This window comes from Narcine bancroftii, chromosome 3, assembly GCF_036971445.1.
Source record: "Narcine bancroftii isolate sNarBan1 chromosome 3, sNarBan1.hap1, whole genome shotgun sequence".
NCBI lineage: Eukaryota > Metazoa > Chordata > Chondrichthyes > Torpediniformes > Narcinidae > Narcine > Narcine bancroftii.
Genome location: NC_091471.1, coordinates 73,159,420 through 73,185,196, shown reverse-complemented (window position 1 = coordinate 73,185,196; position 25,777 = coordinate 73,159,420). Strand labels below are relative to the sequence as shown.

Sequence of the window (25,777 nt, the reverse complement as noted above, 5' to 3'; positions counted from 1 at the left end):
AACATCAAATCGTTTGGCTAGGCACCTCCTTCCGAAAGCATTCTCTACCACCATCCTTGCGGAGTTTAAATGGAAGTTAAATTTTTGCTGCCGTTCATTGAGTTCATTATGGTTAGTGAACCCTTTCATCAACCATTTCCTGACGGAGTAAGCTGGGTCTCTTATCAGATGCACGGGGATTTTCACTCCATTAACAGTTCTGGATTTCTGTGGGCCTCACTAGCACATGGCACAGGTAGCAATCCTGAGATTACCATCTTGGAGATTCTGGGCTTCGATTTTGCACCTAACTCCTTGAACTCTCCTAGCAGGACCTCCTCACCCTTCCTACCCATATCATTGGTCCTTACATGAACCACGACATCTGGTTGCTCACCCTCTCCTTAGAATAGGGAGAACTCAATCCGAGATATTTCAGACCCTGCCAGCAGGGAGGCACAGACCACTTGAGATACTTGATCACTACAACTTGTCCCTGATAGGTCATCCCCACCAACAGTATCCAAGAGTATACTTATTATTGATGGGAATGGCCACAGGGACACTTTGGCTCTTCCCCTTGCCTCTCCTGACAGTCACCCAGCTACCTGCCTCCTGACTTTTAGGGATGACGGCCCCTCTACCTCAGCCTCCCAAATGATCTGAAGTTCATGCAGCTGCAGCTCTCGTTCCCTAACTCAGTTTATCAGGAGCTGCAGCTGATCCACCTCTTGCAGGTGTAGTTATCAGCAACAAATGTGTTGTCCCAGACTTCCCACGTCCTGCAATTGGAACACTGGACTTCCCTAACTGTTGCCTCCATTACCCAATTCCTCAGTTAATTAACAATTAAACAAACTTAGCACTCTTATCTGACTGGGAGCAAACTCCTCCTCATCCACTAGAGACAAAGCCACAATGTCTGTCTCTGAGCCACTCCATTGCTGGGCACTTTACTAGCTGTCCCTCTTGTCATATGTCCTTATCTATTATCTCAATTGCTCCTTAGCCCTAATCAATTAACTCAATTGCAGCCTTCTGACTCCAACTCAAAAAGAAGCAAAGTTCCTTACCTTTTTGAACCCCCCTCTCAGCTGAGCCGACATCATGCGCCTGAGCAGTCTCCCCTCTCCTTTTCTGACTTTAAAAAATAATTAAATAAATAGAAAATGGCTACTTACAGCATACCCAGTATTCCAGCATCACACACAGTTTAGGATCTGGGACAAGCCCATCGCAGTTGGCCATCCAGAACCTGCCCATGGTCAGCAGCCTAGACTTCAGTGATGGTCTCGAGGCAGCCACGAAAGAGCACAAGATTCCACATACAAAGCTTTTTCATTGCACGGCCCATCCATGTGACCTACAAGTCAGGTTCACCTGTGGACAGATCTCACCATTGATTGGCACTTGGGGGACCAATCAAACGTAAGCTCCAAGGGCCAATCACACATCAGCCTCACAGATGGGCAGGTCTAACCCTTGATTGGCAGGTGAGGTGACTTCCAACTAAGTTCCAGAGATGTCGTGTGACCCTCTGCAATCCACATTCTGACCAGGGTCCAGACAGAGAGGTTACATGCCCTTCACAATCCACCCTACACGGACTCACATGCAGTCATGGACCCAATTAGCCTTTCAAGCAACAATCTTGCCAAACAGTGGTTAATATTCCACAAGAAATACTGCTTCCTCCATGGAGATATCAAAGGACTGATGACTGCGTGATGCTGCGAAGATCCATTGTGGCACCTGGAATGACCCATTATCAAAAAGTAAATTATACAGCAGCTGTCAATTATTTGCAAAATTGGTTCTGTTATTGTAAGCTTGGATATAAATATTTCCTGGAGGCTCTCAAAGGATGTTCACTAAAGATGCAGTTGAGAATACCTTCTGCCATTCTGATGATGACAAGGAGAACTTATTGTCATATACATAAGTGCAATGTACAGATGCACGGAAATTCTTTCCTGCTGCAGCTCACAGGCATGCAAACACATGAATAAACAATAAATTAACACGAGACAAAACAATAGATTGTAGTGGCTCACCATTTGCAGAAGGTGGTGTTTAGTCCCAGCAGGCCCAACTTCCTTATCAGGTACTAGAATATGATCATGTTGAATGCTGAAGTCAATAAACAGCATTCAACCATACAAGTCTTTATTTTCCAGGTGGATTAGGGCTCGATGAAGTGCGGAGGTCATAGCATCGTCTGTGGAGCAATTGGATCTATATGCGGGGGATCCAGTGAGGGAGGCAACAGGTGCTTGATGTGTCCCATGATAATCCTCTCGCAGCATTTCATGACAATGGAATTGAGTCCGACAGGGTGGTAATCATTGAGGCAGGACCCAGATGACTTCTTTGGCATAGGGACAATGGTGGCGGCTTTGAAGCATGTAAGGACCACAGTGCTAGTTGAGTCGCACAACCCCTGAGCACGCTGCTGGGAATGTTGTCTGGTCCAGCAGTTTTCCTTGGATTGACTTTGCCTAATTCTCTCTTAACATCAGCCACTATAAGATGCAACACTTGATTGTTTGGAGGAGGGGTGGCCTTCTCTGCTGCCACATCACTTTTTGCCTCAAACTGTGCGTATCAATTTTCAGTTCATCTGGGAGGGAGGCATCATCAGCACATGTGGATGGAGTAAATCTTGTGGTTTGTGATATCTTGGATCTCCTTCCACATACGTCGCGTGTCCTTGGTGTCCAGATGCGCTGGGCCTGTGCACGCTTAGCCCTGAGGGCCATAGACAGCTTGGCTCTTGCCATCGCTAGGGCTGCCTTGTCGCCCACTCTGAAGGCTGTGTCTCGGTTCTTGAGCAGTACACGCACCTCTGCAGTCATCTATGGCTTCTGATTAGAGCAAGTAATGATGGACTTGGGTGCAGTGACATCGTCAGTACAATTACTAATGTAGCTAGTCACGGTTGTCGTATACTCCTCCAGATTTACCAGTCAGCGAGCTCAAAGCTATCTTGAAATGCATGAATGGTCCCTACTGGCCAAGTTTTAACCTGCTTTAGGAATGGTCTGGAGCGTCTAGCAAGCGGTCTGTATGCTGGGATTAGCATTACAGAGATGTCTGAGTATCCGAGGTGGGATTAGGGCTCTGCCCAATACTCGTCAGAGATGTCCGTGTACACAAGGTCGAATGTGTTTGACCCCCTAGTAGCAAAGTCCATAAACTGATGCAATTTAGGTAGCCCTGACTTGAGGTTCACCTGGTTGAAGTCGCCAGTGATGATGATCAGTCCATCAGGGTGTGTGGTCTACAGTTCGTTTCTTGCCTTGTACAATTCCCATTTTGCCTCCTTAGCATTTGCGCTGGGAGGGGGGGTGGATTGTACAAACATACTATGAGGATCATAGTGAATTCCTGCGGTAGATAAAATGGTCTGCATCTGACAGACACAAATTCCACCAGTGTTGAGCAATGACTGGAGACTTGTGCTGAATCCTCACACCATTCCACGTTGATGTAAATGCACAGGCCACTGCCATGGGCTTTTCTACACAGAGCAGCACCTCTGTCAGCTGCAAATAAAGTGAGCCCGTCCAGCTGAATGGTGGCATTCGGGATCCTGTCACTGAGCCACGTTTCGGTGAAGACCAAAGCACAGCAGTCCCTGTAGTCATGCTGCACGGCCCTCTGGAGTTGGATGTTGTCCATTTTATTCACAAGGGAGCAGATGCTGGTGAGTAGGATGGATGAGAGCTGGGTGGCAGGATTTGGCTGAAGTCCTGTGTGTTGGAAGCGATCCTCCGAGTTATCCATGAAACTATTTTCTTTTCTCTTCTTCTTTACTTTATATTACTACATAAATATATATATTTCTTTGGGGGTGGGGAGTTTAGGGAGGGAGGAAATGGAAGGAATGGGGAGGAGTTATAACCATCATGCAATGATTGAAACTAAATTTAAATCCTTATTGTTTTATATAACTGTTTATTAATGCATGGAAAAAAAATTAAATAAAATATTCAAAAAAATAAAATGTTTTATGAGAATCTTTAGTCTGAAATTGATTTTTCCACAATTACTATGTTAAAAATTAAAAATCAATTTTTACAATGATAACATCTACTTACAGAATAATACTTTTGGCTTAAAGAAATTCTATAAAGTCTACATGATTTCTGTATTTTGCAAGGGACTTTATTGTATTAAGTGCAATACTCTGTTTTATAGAAATAGCACATCACACGACAATGTAAAAATAGCATAAATGTGTTCCAATGCAGGTAACTAACAGAATGGAATGTCTAAGGGCTCTTTCAGTTGCCTGCTGTAAATTTGGCAGAAATCCTTATAAATTACTGGAGGAACCACAAGAATGTTATTTAAAAAGTTTTCTCATGGTTTTCATGAATCCTTTGCCAAGTGGATGGTGAATGTGCTCAGAAATTCACTCTCTAAATGGATTTTAATATTTCCGGACCAAATACATAAATGTGAATTACAGATTTAGTTGTGATGTTGTTTGAAAAATAAAATTACAAAGAGAAGCACAGCTTTTAAGAATTTTTAAACAAACAATAGCACGCCAAAGTGATGATTTTCACAAGGTTTACTCTCTAAGGACCTTATCTTCAGATAGCTAAGAAATTCCAGAATTAATAGTGGTAGCAAATTCAACTTAATTTTCACACTGTATACCAGACACATAATCAGAAAAAAAATTGAATGAATATTTGTCTAACATTTCTTCCATAGCTTTATCCATTTATTGCAGTAGTATTTTTTAAATAAAATAACAATGGAAGTTTCAAGCTTGACATCTCTGGCTAAAAGACCCAAAGCACAAATTAATCCTGCACTAGAACAGAGCTGACAAAAGATTGGATTCTAAATGTTTAGTATCATTAAATGGAATGTACGATTTTATCTACAACAATTTAAGACATCCTTTGGCAATCCTATGAGAGAGAGAGAGAGAGAGAGAGAGAGGAAAAACCAAGGCACTAGGCATGAGTGCAGGATATTTTCACTATTTCTCAGTTGTTCATCTCACTAAATGATGGAATCACAGTGTTCAATTGAAGTGAAAAAATATTCCGAGACTCAAAGCCTCAAGTCCAGTTCACAAAATTATTTATACATATGTAAGCATCCTATTTTTTTTTAGCAATAACCTTTTTCTAATCAATTTAAAATTTTGATTACTATAAATAAATAAAATTCACATAGAGATCTATACTTTGATTGGTATACAACACAGGCTTATTAACAATGACAGAGTAGTGCAGAGGGTCCCATTTACAAAAGAGAATCGTTGAACACTTGCACATATTGGCACGAGGTAAGTTAGAAATAAAGGTGACCCAAGCCACTGAAACAAATAATCCTCTAAGATTCAACTGCCTTCTTCAGCAGACCGAGATTCAGACTTAAGTTTGACAAATTCTTTTGCCACTTCGTCATTGGTTCTTTGTGATAGTATTCGGAGGACAGTTAATCCTGTCTCATCCATGTGAATTCTGCGGCCTAGTGGACACCAGCAAGCGTAGCTGCCTTTATCTACAATATCCCGTAGTTGCATTAAAGCAATCCCAATAATACGATCTTCTCTTGCGAAGCAGTAATCTTTCACACAGACCTGAAGTTCATATGAATCTGGACCATCCTCATTGCCTAATATACTGTAAAAGGCAAAAGAAAAAAAATTCTTACTGAGAATAATTTTCTTATTTAAGGCAAGGTTATTGACACAGATCATTTTAAAGCAACAAAATCATTTAATTTTTTGCATACCATAAACACTGAAATTTCCGTGCATCCATCACAGATATCAAAGAATAACGGTACACAGATGCATCGAGACTCAGCCATTTCCAAGCCTGTCATAAGGAATGTCCTAAAATAACCATGGAGGGGAGAAAGTTGCATATTCTTCCCAAGCTTACATGGTCTCATTACATTATTGAACTATGATCCCTTGGTCTCTGACCAAGTAAGTGGTCTGTATCAGATGATTCAGCCAGAGAAATATCTTGTACTGTCAAAATATCCAGCTATTAAAGCATACATCAGATGTAGACTTTGTAGTTTGTTCATATCATGTGCCTTTTGCATTCATGTTTTATGATGCTCTGCCACCATTGTGGAGAGGGATGTTTATGGAGCCTCTTTTGGTTATTTGTCTTTTTGCTCAAGGCTTCCACTGTTTTCACATGCAAATATTCAGTCTTATACATTAATACAAGTCTTCAGTTTAAGTTTGACTTATTCATCAAAACGCCTCAATTAGTCAGGGTTCGTTCACTGGTTTGAAGTGAATAATTCGACATAGCAACAGCATTGGCATTCATAATTCACAAATTTTGAGAATGCTGCAGGATAGGAAGCATGGTCTCGTCCATTTTGTCTGATTCCAGTGCTCATATTAATATTAGACAGCTCATCTGGGTTTTACTTGTGTTGTAATAGTAAAACTGGTCGATTAATCAGACGATGTTGTTGGAATTCTGAAATTACTCTTAAGCAATTGCTTAAAGATGGCAGATTTTCCTCCTAAAAGATAATATGCATCATTTATCAAAACATCAATCCCAATGTGCCTTTGGAATGTGGTAAACTGAGTGGAGAGCTGATCCTGCAGGAATCAGATAATTTGATTGGGACCTGTTGAGACTGATGTAACTCAGGCTGTCAGTTTTTTTTTCCTGGTAATCTTTAACTGCTTTCAGGTGGAATCACCCGGAGAATGCGGCTCAGGAATGGCTGCGAGTGTCTGTGAAGGGAAGTTCAGGTGGCAGCGCTGAAGGTGGTGTTCTGCCACCTGAAAGGTCCGCAGCGGGGAGAGGTGCTGCGGAGCAAACACCGGCTCCTGAGTCGGGGCAGGGGCAGCTTGCCTCCCCGCTGCCGATAGCCCCCTCCTCGCTGCCTGACAGACCCATGGTGCGGGACAACAGCGTTGGAGTGGGCAGCGAGGGACTGTCATGGAGCGGGGACTGCTAGGTACCTGAAAGCTGCTAGCCACTTTGCCTGGTGCTGCTTTCAGGTTCAATGGGGGATTCTCCGAGCCAGAGAATATACCTACAGGAGGAGGGTTGGGTAAGTGCTCCTCCTGGCTGGGTTCTCCACTTTCAGGTGGCCACCCGACAGCAGCATTGGGGTAGAATAGGCGGCTTTACAGTCGAGTTTTCAGGCCACCTGGAAGTGGCTTCTGTGTCTCTACTTCTGCTGCTTTAATCTGAGGACAGACGAGGAAGTCTGAGAATTCAAGGGAAATGTATTGTCACTGGGAGAACATGAAAATTCTGAATGATTAATTATTCTAGCCTTTCTCTGCACTGTCACTGAGTAAAATATCAGTTACATGTTATTTTTGCATGTGACTGGGTACAACATTTCAGAATCAGAATCCAGTCATGAACATGTCGCAGAATGTGTTGTTTTACGGCAGCATTACAGTGCAAATATTCCCATAAATTACATTTAAAATAAATAAATCAGTGCAAAAAAAGTGAAAGTGAGGTAGTATCTGTGGTTCATTGTCAATTCAGAAATCTGATATCCGTGTGCTGCTGGGAGTTTGTCTTCAGGCTCCTGTACTTCCTTACTGATGGTAGCAGTATGAAGAGGGAATGGTCTGGATGGTGAGGATCCATAAGGATAGAGGCTGCTTTCTTAAAATACTGCCTCTTATAGATGTCTTCAATGGAAAACTGGAGCCTATGAGGGCACTGGCCAAATTTACAACTCTCTGTAATCTTTTCCTGTCTTATGCATTGGCATCTCCATACCAGACAGTGATACAACCAGTCAGAATGCTCTCCACAGTACACCTGTACAAATTTGCAAGAGTCTTTGGTGACATACCAAATCTCCTCAAACTCCTCATGAAGTATGCCATCTTCTTCATAATTGCATTGGCATGGAAACCCTAGGACACAGAGAAGCTGACACCCAGAAATTTGAAGTTCCTGATCCTTTCCACCATTCAACTAGCTGATCCATCTCCCTCACGCACACTTTCTCATTTCCATCTGTGATTCTGCTGACAATCGTGCGGCTATCAGCACATTTGTTGACGGCAGATGAATTGTGCATGGCCATACTGTCATGGGTGTGGAGCCAGTAGAGCAGTGAGCTAAACACACATCCTTGAGGTGTGCCTGCATTGATGGTGAGTGAAGAGAAGATGTGGTTTCCGATTTGCATGATAAGGTAAAGCTCTAAAGGTAACATAAAAATTGTTTTTATCTATAATGGTCATTTACTCACAAATGAAATGTCTCATTGTATTTTGGAGCCCAGTTGTTGCTCTTTGATTTTGTAGTAAGTTTTCGTTTTTTGTCACTAAGATGTGGACCAATCATTGTGACCTCAACAAATGGTCGAAACATGCCATTAGTTTGCCATTTCAGATCATTAGCGGCTACCACTGTAAAACATAAATCACATTGTACAGATTTAGTTGTTTCAATAAATTTCAAAGCAAATCTCAGTTGACTTATTGATCCCTTTGTAAATCATCCTATCACTTGTTCACGTAAAAAAAGTTTTAAACCAAAATTAGAAGATTCCTTAACATTTCTCCAAACTGGAAAAAAAAGGCAAAAGCATAAAAGTAATCCTAACCATACAAAAAAAAATCACAGGATTGATTACCCACAAAAATTTTTTTTAAAATTTAACTGTAACCATAACATGGAAATTCATCAGAACTTTCGACTTCAAAATACTCAAAGCATTCAGAAATGTGGTACATAAAAAGGTCCTTCTGTTCCCGGACCTTGAAAGCTATTAGGTTGTCATCGATACCATTCTCATTTCACAGGCTTTCAACCCTACACTTCCGCATTATGATGTTTCAAGTGTTCATGCAAACACTTGTTAAATAGTGTGAGAGTTCAATTGTGAGAAGCAGAACAAAGCAAACATGGTGAAGCAATGAACATTATAACACAGATTCAAGACCTTTCCACTCTGTGCCAAACTATTATTTGGCTGAGTCCGACTGATCTACACCCAGTCCATAACCCTTCATACCTCTCCCTTCTGCATACCTGTCCAAATTTTTCTGAAATGTTAAAATTGAGCCCGCATTCACTACTTCGGCTGGCATCTCATCCTACCTCTCTGTGTAAAGAAGTCCCCCCGAATGTTCCCCTTAAACATTTACCTTTTCACTCTTGAGTAACTTAATAGAGGTGTACAAGATTATGAGAGGAAAAGACAGGGTGAACACTCAGCACCTTTTTTCCAACATGAAAGTTGCAAACACCGGAGAACATCTGTTCAATGTGAAGGAAGGAAAGTTTAAGGGAGACATCAGAGGTAATTTTTTTTTAAACATAGAGAGTTGTTGAGAAGGTCACCACAGCATCATGGGCTGAAGGGCCTGCAATGTTCTATGTTAACTCATGTCTGCTGGATTATATCTCACCAAACCTCAGTGGAAAAAGCCTACTTGTATTTACTCTGTTGAAGCCCCTTATAATTTTATATTCTTCAATCAAATCTTCAGTGCAGAGAAAGGCGAGAATAATTAATCATTCAGAATTTTCATGTTCTCCCAGTGACAATACATTTCCCTTGAATTCTCAGACTTCCTCGTCTGTCCTCAGATTAAAGCAGCAGAAGTAGAGACACAGAAGCCACTTCCAGGTGGCCAGAAAACTCGACTGTAAAGCCGCCTGTTCTACCCCAATGCTGCTGTCGGGTGGCCACCTGAAAGTGGAGAACCCAGCCAGGAGGAGCACTTACCCAACCCTCCTCCTGTAGGTATATTCTCTGGCTCGGAGAATCCCCCATTGAACCTGAAAGCAGCACCAGGCAAAGTGGCTAGCAGCTTTCAGGTGCCGAGCAGTCCCCATGGAATAAAGACCAAACCTGTTTAACTTTTCCCTCCAACTCAATTCCTGAAGTCCGGGCAAAATTCTAGTAAATCTCTGCACTCTTTCCATATTATTGATATTTATCCTGTAATTAGGTGACCAAAACTGCACACAATACTCCAAATTTGGCCTCACCACTGTCTTATATAACATCAACATAACATCCCATCTCCTGAACTTCAATATTTTGATTTATGAGGGCCAATCTGCCAAAAGCTCTCTTTACAATGCTATCTACATGTGATGTCACTTTTAGAGAATTATGTTTCTGTATTCCCAGATCCCTCTGTCCTACTGCACTCCTCAGTGTGACCGTTTGTGTCCCTTGAGTCTTCATTGTCTGGTGTGTTTTCTCATTTAATTGGTAACACTACTGTAATCATCCCCATAGCATTTGATTTTAATGACTCTGGCTTGATAAAAAAAACTTTGGTTTGTTTAAATATAGGTTCTTGAAGTATTAGAAAACCAATAAAAGGTTATTCATAGAAAAAAAACCATAAATTAAAATTACCAAGAAATATTTCCAATATAAAATCATATTTGGCTGTAAAAATGTTTTTTGCTGCTACATTTGTATCTTTAATGAAAAATTCAAGTATTGAAATTGGAATTGTATTGACCCACTTTTTTCCCCAAAAAATGGCTCAAAAATATCCCCCGAATCTTATATGCAAAATTGAAATGAGGGTGATAATGGTGAGTAATACCAACCGACGAGTGATCACCGTCGCTGCATGCCTCACTAGCATCTATCATTGGGGGCTGATGGCAGGCTATTGGGAGGAGCAGGATGATGGGATCAGTGGGGCTGTTGGGAGACCCACTGTTGGTCCCCGCAAAGGTCCCCGCTGCTCCCCCACCCTAAAATCCCACTACCAGTACCCACACTGATCCCACTGTCTCACTCCCTTCAACAGCCTGCCACCAATCCCCACATTGATCCCACCAACCCACTCCCTCCCAACAGCCCACCACCAGTTCTCCACACTAATCCCACCACTTGCTCCTCTCCAAGAGAGATTGGTGCAGTGGGACCAGTACAGGAACTGATAGTGGGCTACAAGGAGACCAGCGTGGGGGCTTACAGCAGAAATTTGTTTTTATAAAATGTTTTCTGCTATAGCTAAGCTGCTTCTGTTTTCTTTTGTAACTAACAGCAATATTAATATTAAAAGATTATTCCTGTTGTCTAGCTGCATGTCTTGTCCAAGATTTTCCTTTTCTGCTATACTGTAGCTACATAGTTCAATAACATTAAATTGTTACCTGTTAATACACTAAAAAAAATCTTAATATTCTGTGCTGCAATGGGGAGGGGGTGGGTGGGGGATATCTTATATAGCCTTAGGTCTTATATGCCATCAAATACGGTATTCATAGTATTGTATTATCATATCAGAAATCCTATAGAAACAATTTTCCTAAAATGTCCTTTTAAAGAAAGTCATCACCACCAATGTCTTTGTGTTTTATTTTCTCCAATCATTTAAGGATCCTGGTTTTAAATGGATGATGCTTTAACCTCATGATCACAGAAACTTTGTGTGATATCAGTTCCTTGAAGATTCTGCCCTTTAAAAGAGCAGGTATAATCTATTACAGGCACACAATCCTTTATCCAGACATCTAAAATCCGGAAAGCTCCAAAAACTGGCAAGTGGGGAGAGAAACGGCAGCGTGAGTCAGGCGGGTGAGGGGGAGAAACTGGCAGCATGAGTCGGGCAGGCGAGAGACTGGCAGCGCGAGTTGGGTGGGCGAGGTGGGGAGACCGACACCACGAGTCGGGCGGACGAGGTGGGGAGACTGACAGCGCGAGTCGGGCGGGCGAGGGGAGGGAGACATCAGCGCAATTGGAAAGGGGTGGGGGTGGATACGGCAGCACAATACAGGTGGGCTTAAATCTGGCTTCCTGAAATCTGGAAAAATCCAAAATTCGGAACACACTGCCCCCAAGGGTTCCGGATAAAGGACTGTATACCTGTTCCCATGTTTTTTAACTAATGGTACATAAAAATGATCATTCAGGTACCTTCCTTACAGCTATTTAAAGGGACTGCCCAGTGTACAAAAGACAGACAGAATGAAAATATTTAAAAAAAATTAAATGAAAAAGGCAAATTAAAATCTAAAAATTTACAGTCTTGTACCAAGAACTTGATATCTTAGGATATTACAGTTGAAAACTGTACAGTTGAAAAACAATTTATTATACATTTACCTGCCTGCATGGAGTCCATATTGTAATGTACAAAAGGTGGTACATTGAACGTAACAAGTAATTAACAGCATTTAAAGTAAAGAAAGACTAAATGAACTGGTACAATTCCTTTATGGTAGTTAGTCTTTAGGATAAAACCAAGTTGTGCACATCCACTTATGCACCTATTACATTATATACACTCTAACATTGCTGTCTTTAATAAACAGAATGGCATCATATTTGATGGATTTCAGTTGAAAGGAGAAGCTAGTTGATGGGTATAAGCCAGCCTTCTGATGGACCTCATGATGCCCACGTCATGTCACACTTCCATATATATAACCCTGTGTTTCAGTAGCCATGTAAGTCTAATAGAAGTAAAGGATGAGAAAGCATCACATCTCTGAGTCTTAATTGTGTGAGTGCATACTCAACAGAGACAACGAGGAATGAAACAAAGCTTACACATGCTCCATGCACCAACCATGAGAAGGAAAAATCCAGAAGAAAAGTAGAAAATGAATACCTAACAACCCCAACAAGTTCCCATCAAAAGATCAAGGCAAAAGCACGACAAGATGGTGGAGGAAAACTTCAGGGAATTCAACTAAGTAGAAGAAAGTTGGGATAACTACGTAGAACAGTTTAACCACTACTGCATAGCCCACAATATTGTGGAAGGTCCAGTAAACCGTAAACGTGTCCTCTTCCTCAGTATAATGGGCAGAAAACATTTGTTCTCCTTAAGACCTTGCTAGCCCCAGAGAATCCAGGGATGAAGACATTCAATGAATTATGCACAGCTCTAAGGATACATTTAAGCCCCAAACCACCAGTTATGACAAAAAGGCAACAATTCTATGAAAGGAGACAAGGACCAGGAGAAACTGTCATTTTGAGGAGTTTCTGAATCAGGCACTGTGAGGCAGATTAATGATGGGGTTGGCAAATTGCCAAGCAAGGCAAAAATGATTAGCAATGGATAAAGACAGCAGCTCTGAAATGGCAGATAAAAACTAGGATGTGGGTCAACCAGACCTACTGGTCGAGAGGTCTTCCCACCAACAGTGCTCCCGTTGTGGGAAATACAACCACCAACCAGAAAGCTGTTTCTTCAAAAATTCTAAATGCAACCATTGCAAAACAGAAGGACATATCAAAGCTAAATGTTCAGTTCTAAAGTGCAGGTGGCCTGCAAATAAGCAGGCAGTTAAAGTCAAAACAATTGCAGAAAGAGAGAGAGAGAGAGAGAGAGAGAGAGAGGCAACCTAGCATCGATGATAACAGCCCAACGGCTGGCCTTCAAGCTCCTGAAATTTCAGCTCCTGAGATATTACACATCTGATGAATAAATAGAGGAAACACAGAAATCTTTATACAGCTAAAAATAAACAGATACCCCCTGAAGATGATGTTAGACACAGGGACAGAGGTGTCCCTAATGCCGTTACATGTAAAGAAACACTTACTACCACGCCTCCCAGTAAAAACAATTGAAATAACTCTAAGATCTGTTACAGGAGACTGAATCAAAGTGGTTGGTAAATGTACGATCCAAGTACAATACAAATAACAGCAACCAAAAACACTCTCTCTACATCATAGATATCCAGGGACCAGCACTTTTCGGAAGAAACTGGCTACAACACATTCTCCGAGACTGGCTGGAAATTGGTTCAATACTAAATGTAAACCACACAGACATCTCCCAGCCAGAACCATACCAAATCCTCAACAACCACGCAGTGGTTTTCCAACAAACATTGGGGAAAATCAAAGGTGTTCAAACCAATCTGCAATTAAAAGAATGAGGAACCAAAATTCTTCAAAACCAGAACAGTCCGATTTGCTATGAAAGGGAAAACTGAAACTGAATTAAACAGACTAAAACATTAAGGCACATTAGAACCAATACAATTCAGTGATTGGGCAGCGCCCATCGTATCAGTACGAAAGACAAACGGTGAGATTTACATTTGTGGTGATTACAAAGTCACCATCAATTCATCACTCAAAATACCCGAACACCCCATGCCCAAGGCAGAAGAATTGTTCCAAGCACTAAACGAAGGGCAAAAATACACAAAACTAGCTTTGTCACAAGCATATCAACAGATATAATTGGACAAAAAAATCAAGGGAATATGTGACAATCGATACCCATCTGGGGCTATTCACCTATACACGCACCTTACAGAATTTCAACAACACCTGTGGTTTTTCAAGCAACAATGGACAAATTACTACATGGACTCTCAGTTGGTTGTTACCCAGATGATGTCATCATCACGGGCCGAAACGACAGTGAACACTTACAAAACCTTGAAAAGGTTTTAACCAGACAACAAAAGGCTAATATACAATTATGAAAGGACAAATGTGTCTTCATGCTCTCCTCAGAAATATATCTTGGGTTTACAATTGACAAAGAGGGGGTGCGAATGAATCCAGCAGGAACAGAAGCCGTTTGCAAGGCCCCATACCCAACCAACAAATCGGATTACAGTCCTTCCTAGGACTTGTTAATCACTACCGAAAACATCTCCCTAATATGTCTACATTATGCAGTGTGCTGAACCAATTACTCCAAAAAGATCAAACATGGTATTGGAACACAGAAACTAAAAATACAGTCGATCAACTAAAGGAAATACTGACGTCAACAAATAAGGTGGTGATCCACTACGACCCTAGTAAAGAAGTTACACTAGTTGTGGATGCTTCACCAGTGGCTGTACTATCCCAAATCACAGAAAAAGGTGAGCAAACAATAGTGTATGCTTTGAAAACATTAACAACAAGTGAATGCATTACACCCAACTAGATTGGCAATAATTTTTGGTGTACGAAAGAAAATTCACCCTGATCACATACTATAAGACTCTTAGTTTAATCCTGGGGCCACACAAAGGTATTAGCTGTGGCCAGAATTCAAAGATGGTCCATGCTACTAGCGGCGTATAACTATGACATAAAACATAAACCAGGAACACTCAACAGCATGAAGATGCCTTATCTCGCGTGTCACTACCTGAGACAGAACAACACGAAGAAATTATTAAATGGACAGCAGAGGCAGCAGCCGTCAACCAAGAACAACTTCAACCACGTCCCATCACAGGCCAGATGATCGCAAAGGAAACCCAAAAACAGGCAACATTGGGCAAGATCCTACACTTCATCCTTAACCTGAAGTCATCCCAGAAGATCTAAAACCTTACCACACATGCCGCCATGAACTATCAGTTGAAGAAGGATGTGTACTATTGGGTACCCGTACAATTATTCCAGCCAAATGGCAAACTACCATGTTTTCAGAACTGCACCACAACCATCTGGGAATGTTACGAATGAAGGCACTGGCCAGATGCATGTCTGGTAGCCCTCCATAGACAGAAATATTGAAACAACTGAAAGAGAATGCAAAGTATGTCAGTCAATGCAGCCAAAAATGCTGCAAGCTGAAGCTAATCCATGGAAATGGCCATCCAAACCCTAGCATCGGATACATGTAGACTTCGTTGGACCATTCATGGGTGAGACTTTCCTATTAACTGAGGATGCACACTCCAAATGGCCAGTAGTTTCACAGCTGAAAAACACCAAAGCAGATCCCATGATTGATTTCCTATGAGCTATCTTTGCCACTTACGGATTGCCTCATGAATTAATTATGGACAATGGGCCTCAATTTACATCAGAAGATTTTTTTAAATTTATGCGCGACAACAATATCAGACATATTTTGTTCGCGCCCTATCACCCAAGTACTAATGGGGAAGATGAATGTTTTGTACAAACATTCAAAAAAGCAATGAAACCATGAAACTTCTAAATGCCTCCTGGACACACAAAATTTCAGATTTCCTATTGGGGTACAGAAACACACCACATTCTACCACAAAACACACCTTAGCAGAACTAATGATTGGCCGCAACTTGCATTGCCTCAAGCCTCACTGAGAACAATGGAGGTGGGAGAGAGAGTTCCGGTACAAGATTCTAGACAATATAAAAGATAGAAGTAATCTTACAAACATTGAGCCCCTGCGCATACTCTGTTCTAGTGGGGGACAGATTGTGAAGCGACACATTGACCAATTATGAGCATTGACTGACATTAAGGTCCATGAGCTGCCTCATAAACTGGAGAAGGTGGAACTAGACCTGCTGTGGCCCGCCCCAACCACCCCACCCCTCAGGCCAAGTGAGGGGGGGTGCAGAAATGATCGTGGAACCAAGGAGTCCAGAGAGGAGTCCAGTCACTGAGACAAGCAGCCAGGAGGGCAGCAAAGACAGGCAGTCGCCGCCGAAGGTAAGCAAAGGCAGGTAGTCGCTGCCAACTCGACCACCGACCTGATTATCTACTGATTCCGAGCAAGGACCGGCACAGCAAATCACGCTGAGGCAGTTCAAAAGAGAAAGAAGACCACCTGAATGCTTTAAGGACTATGTGCCCTAATTATTATTAAATACTTTCCCTTTTATAATTATAATTACTCATGAGATGTATTCTAATTCTCACTTGTAGTCCTGGGCCCGATGTAATCTTATTAGTTCGAAGGGGCTCAGTCAGTATTTATTGCACGGTGGGGTGGCGGGGGGAAGAGTGTTGGGTATAAGCCCATCCTCTGCTGAACATCATGATGCCCATGTCATGATGTCATCCTTCCTTATATATAACCCTGTGTGGCAGTAGCCAGGTTAGTCCTTATAGAAGTAAAGTAATAGAAGTAAGACTCACACCTCTGAGTCTTAATTGTGTGAGTGCATACACAACAGTAGTGACTGAGTTTCACTTGCAATGAATTTAGAATAGAGTAAGATAAAGAGAAACTATTCCCATTAATGATGAGGGTGAAAAACTAAAGAACAAAAATAAAAAATATATGCAAAAATTCCAGGGTTATATGAAGATAAACCTCATTTGCATACACAGGGCATAATGATGATCTGAAATTTAATGTTTGAATATTTGTTGGATGCAGATTTGTTTATGATTTTCAAAGTAAATTGGATAAATATTTGCAAGGCTATTAGTGAAAAGGGACTCCTATAATGAGCTGGAACAGAATTATTTGACCGTGTAGCTTCTTCCTATTTTTAAGTTCCCATAATGTATTATGAGGAAAACCACAGAGAATCAACTAGCATTTAAGATCACAAGTTGAAATGATCAAATAACTGATATTAATAAAATTGGAAATAATAAAATCAAAAACAGGATTTGGACATGTTAAAAAGAAAATAAGAAAAGTTAGGATTGGATTAAAAAACTCAAAGAAAGGCCATGAAGAGCACATAGAACAATTTACCATCCTTGAGTAGAAATGAAAAGAAGGAGATATTTCATGTTTAGATGAAATACTGTGAACTAAACAACATAGGCAAATGAAATTTTCAATACAGTTGTTCAAGTACAACTTGGATTCTCACTAAATTTGGTAATTCAACATTTTGTTTATCTATTAATGATATTGCTCTTACCTTTTACTGTTACTTTGTGTTCCCCTGTTCCTGGATGGGTGAAAAGATCTATTTGTATGGAAACTTCACCCACTGGGTCATCCACACCAGACCCTAAAAGTATAAAGTTGAATTACTGAAATTAGATAATCACCACAGAGTGGAGACTTATCAATGGCTCATTCACATAAGACACCTGTGCAATATACTTAAAAGAACTGTGACATTAAAATATTAGGCTTTCATGCTCCTGTGCAAAGCGCACCACATATTAATCATGCGTACATTCTGATGAACTGTAAGGATTGAAGCCTGCCTCATGGAAAGGAGGAAGAAACTACTGCTGCATTGGGATAATTTAATTTTTAAACAACGTAATGAAAATCTGATGAATTATATATTCACTCTTTAAATGATTTGATTCACTGGTTTCCACCACCATATCAAAAATGTTTAAGTTGTGCTTAAAGAGAAAAATATTGTTAAATCATACTGAAGGTAACAAACTAGAGTCAAATTGGAGATGTAAATTACAAATGTAGACAATTCAACAACTCCAGGAGGTGGAGAAATTTTCATTTTATTTGCAGCATTGTAGAAATATATAATCTCACTTAGCAAATATGATATTCTTCACTGAAAGCAGATTCAAACCCATGAGTTTTGGTTGAAAGTTTACCAGTTTGTGCATTTTTAAAACAGAATTCATGACATGCAAAGTATGTTGCAAGAATTATTCACACTTTCGAAGCAGAGCCAATTTATCCAGTAAAATCCTCCTGTCACTATCAGAAATGCCATTGAATAATTTTTAGCAAACCAACAGTTATTTAATTAGAATCCATTAGATCAGCCCAAAGCTCTATTTGTTTGACAACAGATGACCACCAAGATACTTGGGGGGTGGGGGGCTGGTGGGGAGGTGGTGGTGGTTGATTTCCAGGAAAACAGTCTCTATTCTAATTTTATATACTGTGCATCAAGAACAATGAATAAAAATAATAATAATTCTTTTTTGTTAAAATATGGAGTAGGTATTTTGAGTGCATGGGTTTGGATGTTAAGTAAATGCCTTTTTTTATAAAAAAGGATGTAAAAAGATGGCACAGCAACCTGTTAAAGCCCGATATAATTGTTTTTTGTGGGGAAAAAAGCTCTGAAGTGGGGGTGAGTTGTTAGTGGTGGTGGGGGAGGAGGGGGGGCGGGTAAAATGAGTATCTTGTATACGTTTATTTTGAAAAATTCTTAAATAAAATAAAAAAAAAACACTTATTTTTTCACAAAAAATTCCTTGGAGAGTGAATTTTATTACATATTTCAAAAATTTGGGTTGTCATTTGTGAACTCTAAACACAAATTTAAAATTACACAAATGCTTGTAACATGGGGTCGTCTGCATCTATACTCAAGGACAATTCACACATGAACTATATTTTAAAGGTAAAATTTGATTACATTGGATTTAATTAATTTGTAAAATTAACAAAACTTTTCTGCATAAATTCTCTAACTATAAGGATGTTCCACATTCATGTGGATGCTATCTGTAATTTGCAGCTGTCATCACTAATTTCCCAGTTACTAATACCACCAGACATTCAAACCATGAAAATTAATCAGATGAACTACTAATTCAACATATGTAGTTATATGATGTAATAATGTGTAGTAATCATAAGTAAATGTATGTGGCGGCCCACAATTGCGGAGATCAGGCCGGCACATCGCACGGCAGCAGACGTGGACAGAGATCGCTAAAGTGACTCCCAGGACAACAAACCAGCAGGGGTAGAAGCTGGGGCAGCATCAGACCAACAGCCCTAAAATGGTAGAGGCCATCGCAGCTTCCTGAAGCCCAGTACAACCAAAGGTCTGCAGGAGATCGTGAGGATGATACACTTTTATTGTAGGTTTATCCCAGCAGCTGCTTGAGTGATGTGCCCTCTATTCATCCTAATGTCCAGCAAGAAGGACCTGACCTGGGACGATGAATCCGCATGTGCATTTGTGGAAAACAAAGGTGTCCTGGCCAAAGCTGCACTCCTGACCTACCCCAGACCAGATGCACCCACAGCCCTCTAGTCGATGCCTTAGGAACAATGATCTATGGTGTCCTGGAGCAGCAGATGGAAGGAAGTTGGTACCCACTAACTTTCTTCAGCAAACATCTGCGGCCCCCTGAACTAAAGAACAGTGCTTTCAATAGAGAGCTGCTGGCGCTGTACTTAGCCATCCACCACTTTTGGTACTTTCTTGAGGGAAGGGCTATCACGGTCCACAAACCACTGAGTTTCGCCCTGGCTAAAATCTTCGATCCCTGGTCAGCCCGCCCACAGAGACACTTGTCTTACATCTCAGAGTACACCACCGACGTCAAGCACATGTTGGGCAAAGACAACGTGGTCGCAGATGCCTTGTCAAGACACAGCATCCACTCCCTGGTCAACAGTCTGGACTTCGCAGCACTGGCAGAGACTCAGCAGCAGGACAATGAGATCCCACAGTACAGGACCGCTGTCACAGGCCTTTGGATTCAGGACGTTCCAGTCGGCACAGGTACTACCACCCTCCTGTACGATGTGGCCACCAGGCAGGTTCAACCTATTGTCCCAATGGCATGGAGGTGACAAGTTTTTGACTCCATCCATGGGCTGGCACACCCATCCATCAGGACTACAGTCCAGCTAGTTGCCAGCAAATTTGTGTGGCATGGATTGCAGAAACAAGTCCAGGGGTGGGCCAAGGCGTCTCCACAGGCACCTCAAGACCGTCCTCATGACCAGACTCAAGGTTCCCAACTGACTGGATGAGCTACCATGGGCACTACTGGGCATCCGAACAGTGCCGAAAGAAGACCTCCACGCATCCTCCGCTGAACTCATCTACGGACCCCCACTCACAGTTCCCAAGGATTTCGTTCCACAGGCCAGAGGACAGCAGGAGGAGATAACCACCTTCCTGGACAGGCTGGGTGAAAATGTCAGTAACGTGGCTCTGATCCCACCCTCCAGACACGGACAAGCCAAGTTCAACATTCCCAAAGAACTCAAGGACCGTGAGTACGTGTTTGTACGCAGAGGACCCCTTCGTTCACCACTGCAGAAGCCATACGAAGGTCCCTTTCAAGTCATCCAGAACAACGGAGCTACTTTTGAGCTGGACATCAGTGGTAAACCAAGGTCCTCACTACAGATAGACTCATAGACCCAGCAGAACCCATGGAGACACCAACACCTCGACGCAGAGGCAGACCACAAAAGACTTTGGGGACTATCCATACGGACACTATAGACTGTAACACTGGTTCTGGGGGGGGGGCGTCATGTGGTGGCCTGCAATTGCAGAGATCAGGCCGGCACATCGCGCAGCAGCAGACGCAGACAGAGATCACTAAAGCAACTCCCAGGACAACAAGCTGGGGCAGCATCAGACCAACAGCCCTAAAATGGCATTGGTCAAACTTCCCAGCTAACTCAGTAGAAACAGGCTGGGGAAGAAGGGCATTCATATGCATGGATGTTCCCATCCGCTATTGTTCTTCATATGGCTGACTCCAGTTAATCAGCAAAATACGGCAGGAACTTGAACAGTATAAAAGTGTGTGTGTGTGTGTGTGTGTGTGTGTGTGTGTGTGTGTGTGTGTGTGTGTGTGTGTGTGTGTGTGTGTGTGTGTGTGTGTGTGTTTCTTCGTCGCTTTCGGCTACATGTATTTCTCTTTTACATCATTGCCCTTAATGTTTTTTCCTCTCGGTATCATTTTTTTTATGAAGATATAATCTAATCAGAGCCAGTTTCTTTAAGTGTAAAGAAATATCCTTAAGAGTGAACATAAAAATATCCTGAAGAGTGAACATAATTATCAAACATAATTTGTCCATTTAACTCAGATATGTTAGTAGCATAGTCTGAAGAGATGATTGGTATAAACTTAAGGCTCTCAAAGTTCATGATATAGCTGAAAAATATTTGGATCAGATTCTATTTTCACCATGGCAATTTTAACTGTTAATATTCACATTGCCTCACCTCACATCTTTTTTCCATGGTACTTTGCTGTTTGATAGGGAGAACATATCAGTTCCATGTTTCTCTTGAAATTACACATTACCTCCGTGGATTACATTTAACCCAGCTGATATGTTTGCTGCTCAATGCATTGTTAATCCTTACCTCCCATCAAATGCCTAAATGGATGTTCTAACTTGGCAATAAAAGGACTGAACCATAAATTCTTCTGGCCTACTTAGATCACAAACTCTGGGGAGCATTTAAATATTGTGCTTTATTGCTATACCACACAAGATGTTGGTTATCATGTTTCCCATCTTCTCTGCATTGCAACTCATTGCTATTGCTGATGAGGCCAAATACTGTTGTATCATTTACAAATTTGATGACACAGCTGGAATTGGATCTGGCAATACAGTTGTTGGTCAGGAGCATGAACAGCACACAGCCCTGTGGTTACCAGTGCTCAGCTTGACGGTGCTCGACATTCTGCTACCAACCAAGTCAGACTGTTAATGCATGAGCGTAAAATTTAATTCTATTACAATGACGAGTGTAAAAAAACAAGAGATGCTAATTGGAAAACATTTGCAAAAGACCTTGCTCAGGACATAATTTCTGTAACAATCTAATAAAATGTATTGGATTTATCGCCTATAAATTAAGGGAGACAGAGATTGTTTAAGGTGGGTTCTTGATCGATTCTTGAACTTCCCTACATTACCCTTTGCTACAACTACTTCAAGACCCTAAGTTTCTATCTGCACTACTGGCTCAGCACATTGTTTTTTGCAATACAATTTATTTCCAAATGAGAATGTTTATTTTTTTTCCTCTTCGCTATACTTTATTATTTTCTCTCTTTTTTTGGAATATTTAAAATTTTCTCCATATATATAGTAGTCAAAGATTAATATAATAGTACAAATTGCAAAAATAAAACCAAATCAGAAACTAGATTCATGATGGTATATATCCCTCCTCAAAACCTCTCCCTAAACCCCTCCCTCAATATAATTAATATAAAAGATGCAACATAGTTATGTAAAATAATAGAAAGAAAGAAACGTTCAGGATTGCACAGAGGGATGCTGTCTAACATACGTTTAAACAGAATTCTTTAATGCAATTCAGAGGAGATTCTTGCAGGTCCAGAGCCACAGGAAGCGCAATGTTGCAAATTTAGACAATAGACAATAGGAGCTGGAGTAGGCCCTTCGGCCCGTCGAGCCAGCACCGCCATTTTACAGATCATGGCTGATCACTACTATCAGTACCCCTTTCCAGCCTTATCCCCATAACCCTTAACTCCTTGCCCACTAGAGTCTTATCTAACTCTCTTTTGAACATAATCAGCGAATCTGCCTCTACCACCCTCTGTGGCAGAGCATTCCACAGATTCACACTTCTCTGGGTAAAAAAATGTTTTCTCATCTCCGTCCTAAAGGGCCTACCCTGCATTCTTAAACTATGCCCTCTAGTCCTCGTCTCCCCCATCATTTGAGTATACAAGTAAAAACATAGCATACTTATTTCTGAAATGATATCTATTTTTTTTCCAAAGGAATGCAACTTTGAATTTCTGCATTCCATCTCGCCATATCCAAATCCATATCTGATTTCCAAATAACTGCAATACATTTCCTTGCTATCACAATGCAACTTTAACAAATTCCAATATATATATTGACAGTTTTAATTTAGGTTTTGTTCCTTCAATATTTCCTAATAAAAATAAATATGGATTTTGTGGAAATACAGCACCTGTAACTTGTTCCAAAAAATTCCTTTAATCCACCGAAAAGGGCCTTACCTTGAGACAAGACCAAGTTGAATGCAAAAAAGTACCTACATCCTCACCATACCTAAAACATAGATCTGATAAGTCTGATTTCAATCCATTCAATTTTTGTGGTGTAAGATATAAATGATGTAAACAATATATTGAACTAATCTATACCTTAATTAATAGAGTTAGTCATACAATCTCTGCAAAGATCTAGCCATCTTTACTCATCAATTGCAATGTTCAAATCTTGTTACCACCTCTGTCTAGATTTAGGAATTCCACATTTAGGAATTCCTAATTATAATAAAGAAGATATTGAAGAGGTAAACTTCTTAACAAGAAATTCTCCTAAAAGAATTTCTACTTCACTACAACCAGATACAACATGGTTGGTCATAGCTCGTCCCTCAAATATTTTCTCAATTGAAAATAACAAAAAAGAGTATTTTATGTTATTCCATATTGATCCCTTTCATAACAATCTTCAATATTTATAAAATCCCCTACAAAACCAAATATCTAAAAATTGATTTGTTACGAGCCCAAAGGACACCAAAACCCAGCAGCAATAGATATTCACCACGACAAATGGTTACTTAAACAAAAGTTGTTTTTAATTATCTTTAAACATGAAAACAGAATCAAACTTTAATTTATCTCTATTAACTTAACTAACCCAAATTAAGCTCCTTCTAATTCTAAGCGCATGTGTATGATGTGTGTGTAAATTTAAGAAAAGTTCTTCGGTTCACAGTTCAATCTCACTTCTCCTTCTTCCAAGTCCTCTAGTTGCCGGCAATTCTTATACTGTGCACAGAATTGAACATGTATAAAGTTCACCAGGCTTTGGTGCTCGAAAGGTAAATGTTTACCGCTCAGGAAGGTTTTTGTAGGGTTTGCAGAGAGAGATTTATTGTTCCAGGATTTCCATAAGTGAGGTACAACCATTAGTCACCTCAATGTCTCGCTGATGAAACTTGCCCCATCAGAGTTCTCCAGATGATAACCTCTTTCTTTCAGGCTAACACAGAGTTCCTTTCTGTTCCACTTATTCCAAGAGAAATATCAGCACTACCAACCATCCGCCACCCTGGAGCTTTCCGTTTCCAACCAGTTTTTCCTGGCTTGTTTCAGCTGTGACTGTTCAGTCTCTTTCACTGGCTGAGAGAGGTTGTTGAGCTTTTCTCACCCCTCTCTCTCTCCAACTGAGAGTGCGAGAAAGCCCATGTGACTCTCTCACTTACAAAACCCCCCACCTTCTTCAGCAAACAGGAGTTATCGTTCTTGGTCAAGCTGTTGTCTTATGTAAACAAAACTAAGGAATTGACCTTTCTGTGAGTCAGAAGCCTTACAGTTATTCAACCAACCTGCCTATCTCTAATCCAAACAATGGTCTATTCATTTCAAAAACGTCATTTCAATTAGCACCTTCTTGTGAAATGTACATAACATTCTCTATAATTTCTGTAAAGTCCCTGAATATGAATTACTCAGTATTTCAAATAAGATCTGTTTTAAAATATGTATGTATGTAACCTACTCTAATATTACCAAATTATCTACTCCATTACAGATTATCTTTCAAAGAAGATAGAGAATTTTGAGTCAAAGACATTTTGGGCAATATATGTCCTCTTACACCAATTTCATCATTTATTTTATTCAAGATATTAATCAGGTGCTTCAACAAAGATGTTTATTTTCCATCAAGCATTAATTTTGCATCCCATTTGTATATGAATTCTTCTGCTTTTCTCTATATTATTCAAATTTATTTTAACCCATGCTGGTTTTTCTTCTCTTTTAGAAAAAGAAGCAAGAATTTAAATTTGTGCCGCTCAATAACAGCTTTTGAATTAGGAAGTTGTAAGCCTCCCAATTCATATTTCCCTGTTAACTTTTCTATAGAAACTCTTGACATTTTACTTTTCCAGAGGAATTTCCTTACATATTTGTTCAAATCTTGAAAAAATTTTGAGGTATTAAAATAGGTAATGTTTGAAAATGATATTGTATTCTTGGAAATATATTCATCTTAATACATTTAACCCTTGCCACTAATAGGTAAATTGATCCATTTAAAAAAATTCTCCTCAACCTTTTTAAGTAATGATAAATAATTCAATTTATATAAATTTTTCATATAATTATCTGTACAAATACCTAAATATTTAATACCATTTTTTTGCCATTTAAAATGGGTATTCCTTTGGCATCATTTCACTTTTATCCTAATTTATTTTATAACCCAATTTTTTAAAATACTCTTCCAATTGAACAATCTAATAATCTACATTTAATAATGAAACAGGTCTATAAGATTACGGCTTTAGAGGGTCTATCTTTTTTAGGTATCACTGTAATTATTGCTGTCAAAAATGATTCTAGGAGGGTATGGGTTTCTGAAGCCTGATCTAATACTTACATAAAAAATGAATGAATAAATCCTTAAATTTTTAAATAAAATTCAGATGGGAA

At 40.3% G+C, this 25,777-nt stretch overlaps 1 protein-coding gene and 1 long non-coding RNA gene across 4 annotated transcripts in view; one reads left to right on the top strand and one right to left on the bottom strand.

Moving 5' to 3' along the window:
- LOC138757255 (uncharacterized) overlaps positions 1–25,777 on the top strand; it is a 701,670-nt gene that overhangs the window by 139,326 nt on the left and 536,567 nt on the right. The gene's annotated exons all lie outside the window — the stretch shown is intronic.
- LOC138757253 (protein unc-13 homolog B-like) overlaps positions 3,998–25,777 on the bottom strand; it is a 615,971-nt gene continuing 594,191 nt past the window's right edge. For 2 of the 3 annotated variants that reach the window (XM_069924286.1, XM_069924288.1), the window contains 3 exons: positions 17,524–17,616; positions 8,218–8,377; positions 3,998–5,630 (listed from right to left, as the gene is read on the bottom strand). In XM_069924286.1, the coding sequence (XP_069780387.1) occupies positions 5,345–5,630; positions 8,218–8,377; positions 17,524–17,616 (539 nt within the window). In that variant the 3' untranslated portion in view covers positions 3,998–5,344. The remainder of the gene's footprint in view (positions 5,631–8,217; positions 8,378–17,523; positions 17,617–25,777) is intronic. The other variant, XM_069924287.1, reaches the window with a different exon arrangement.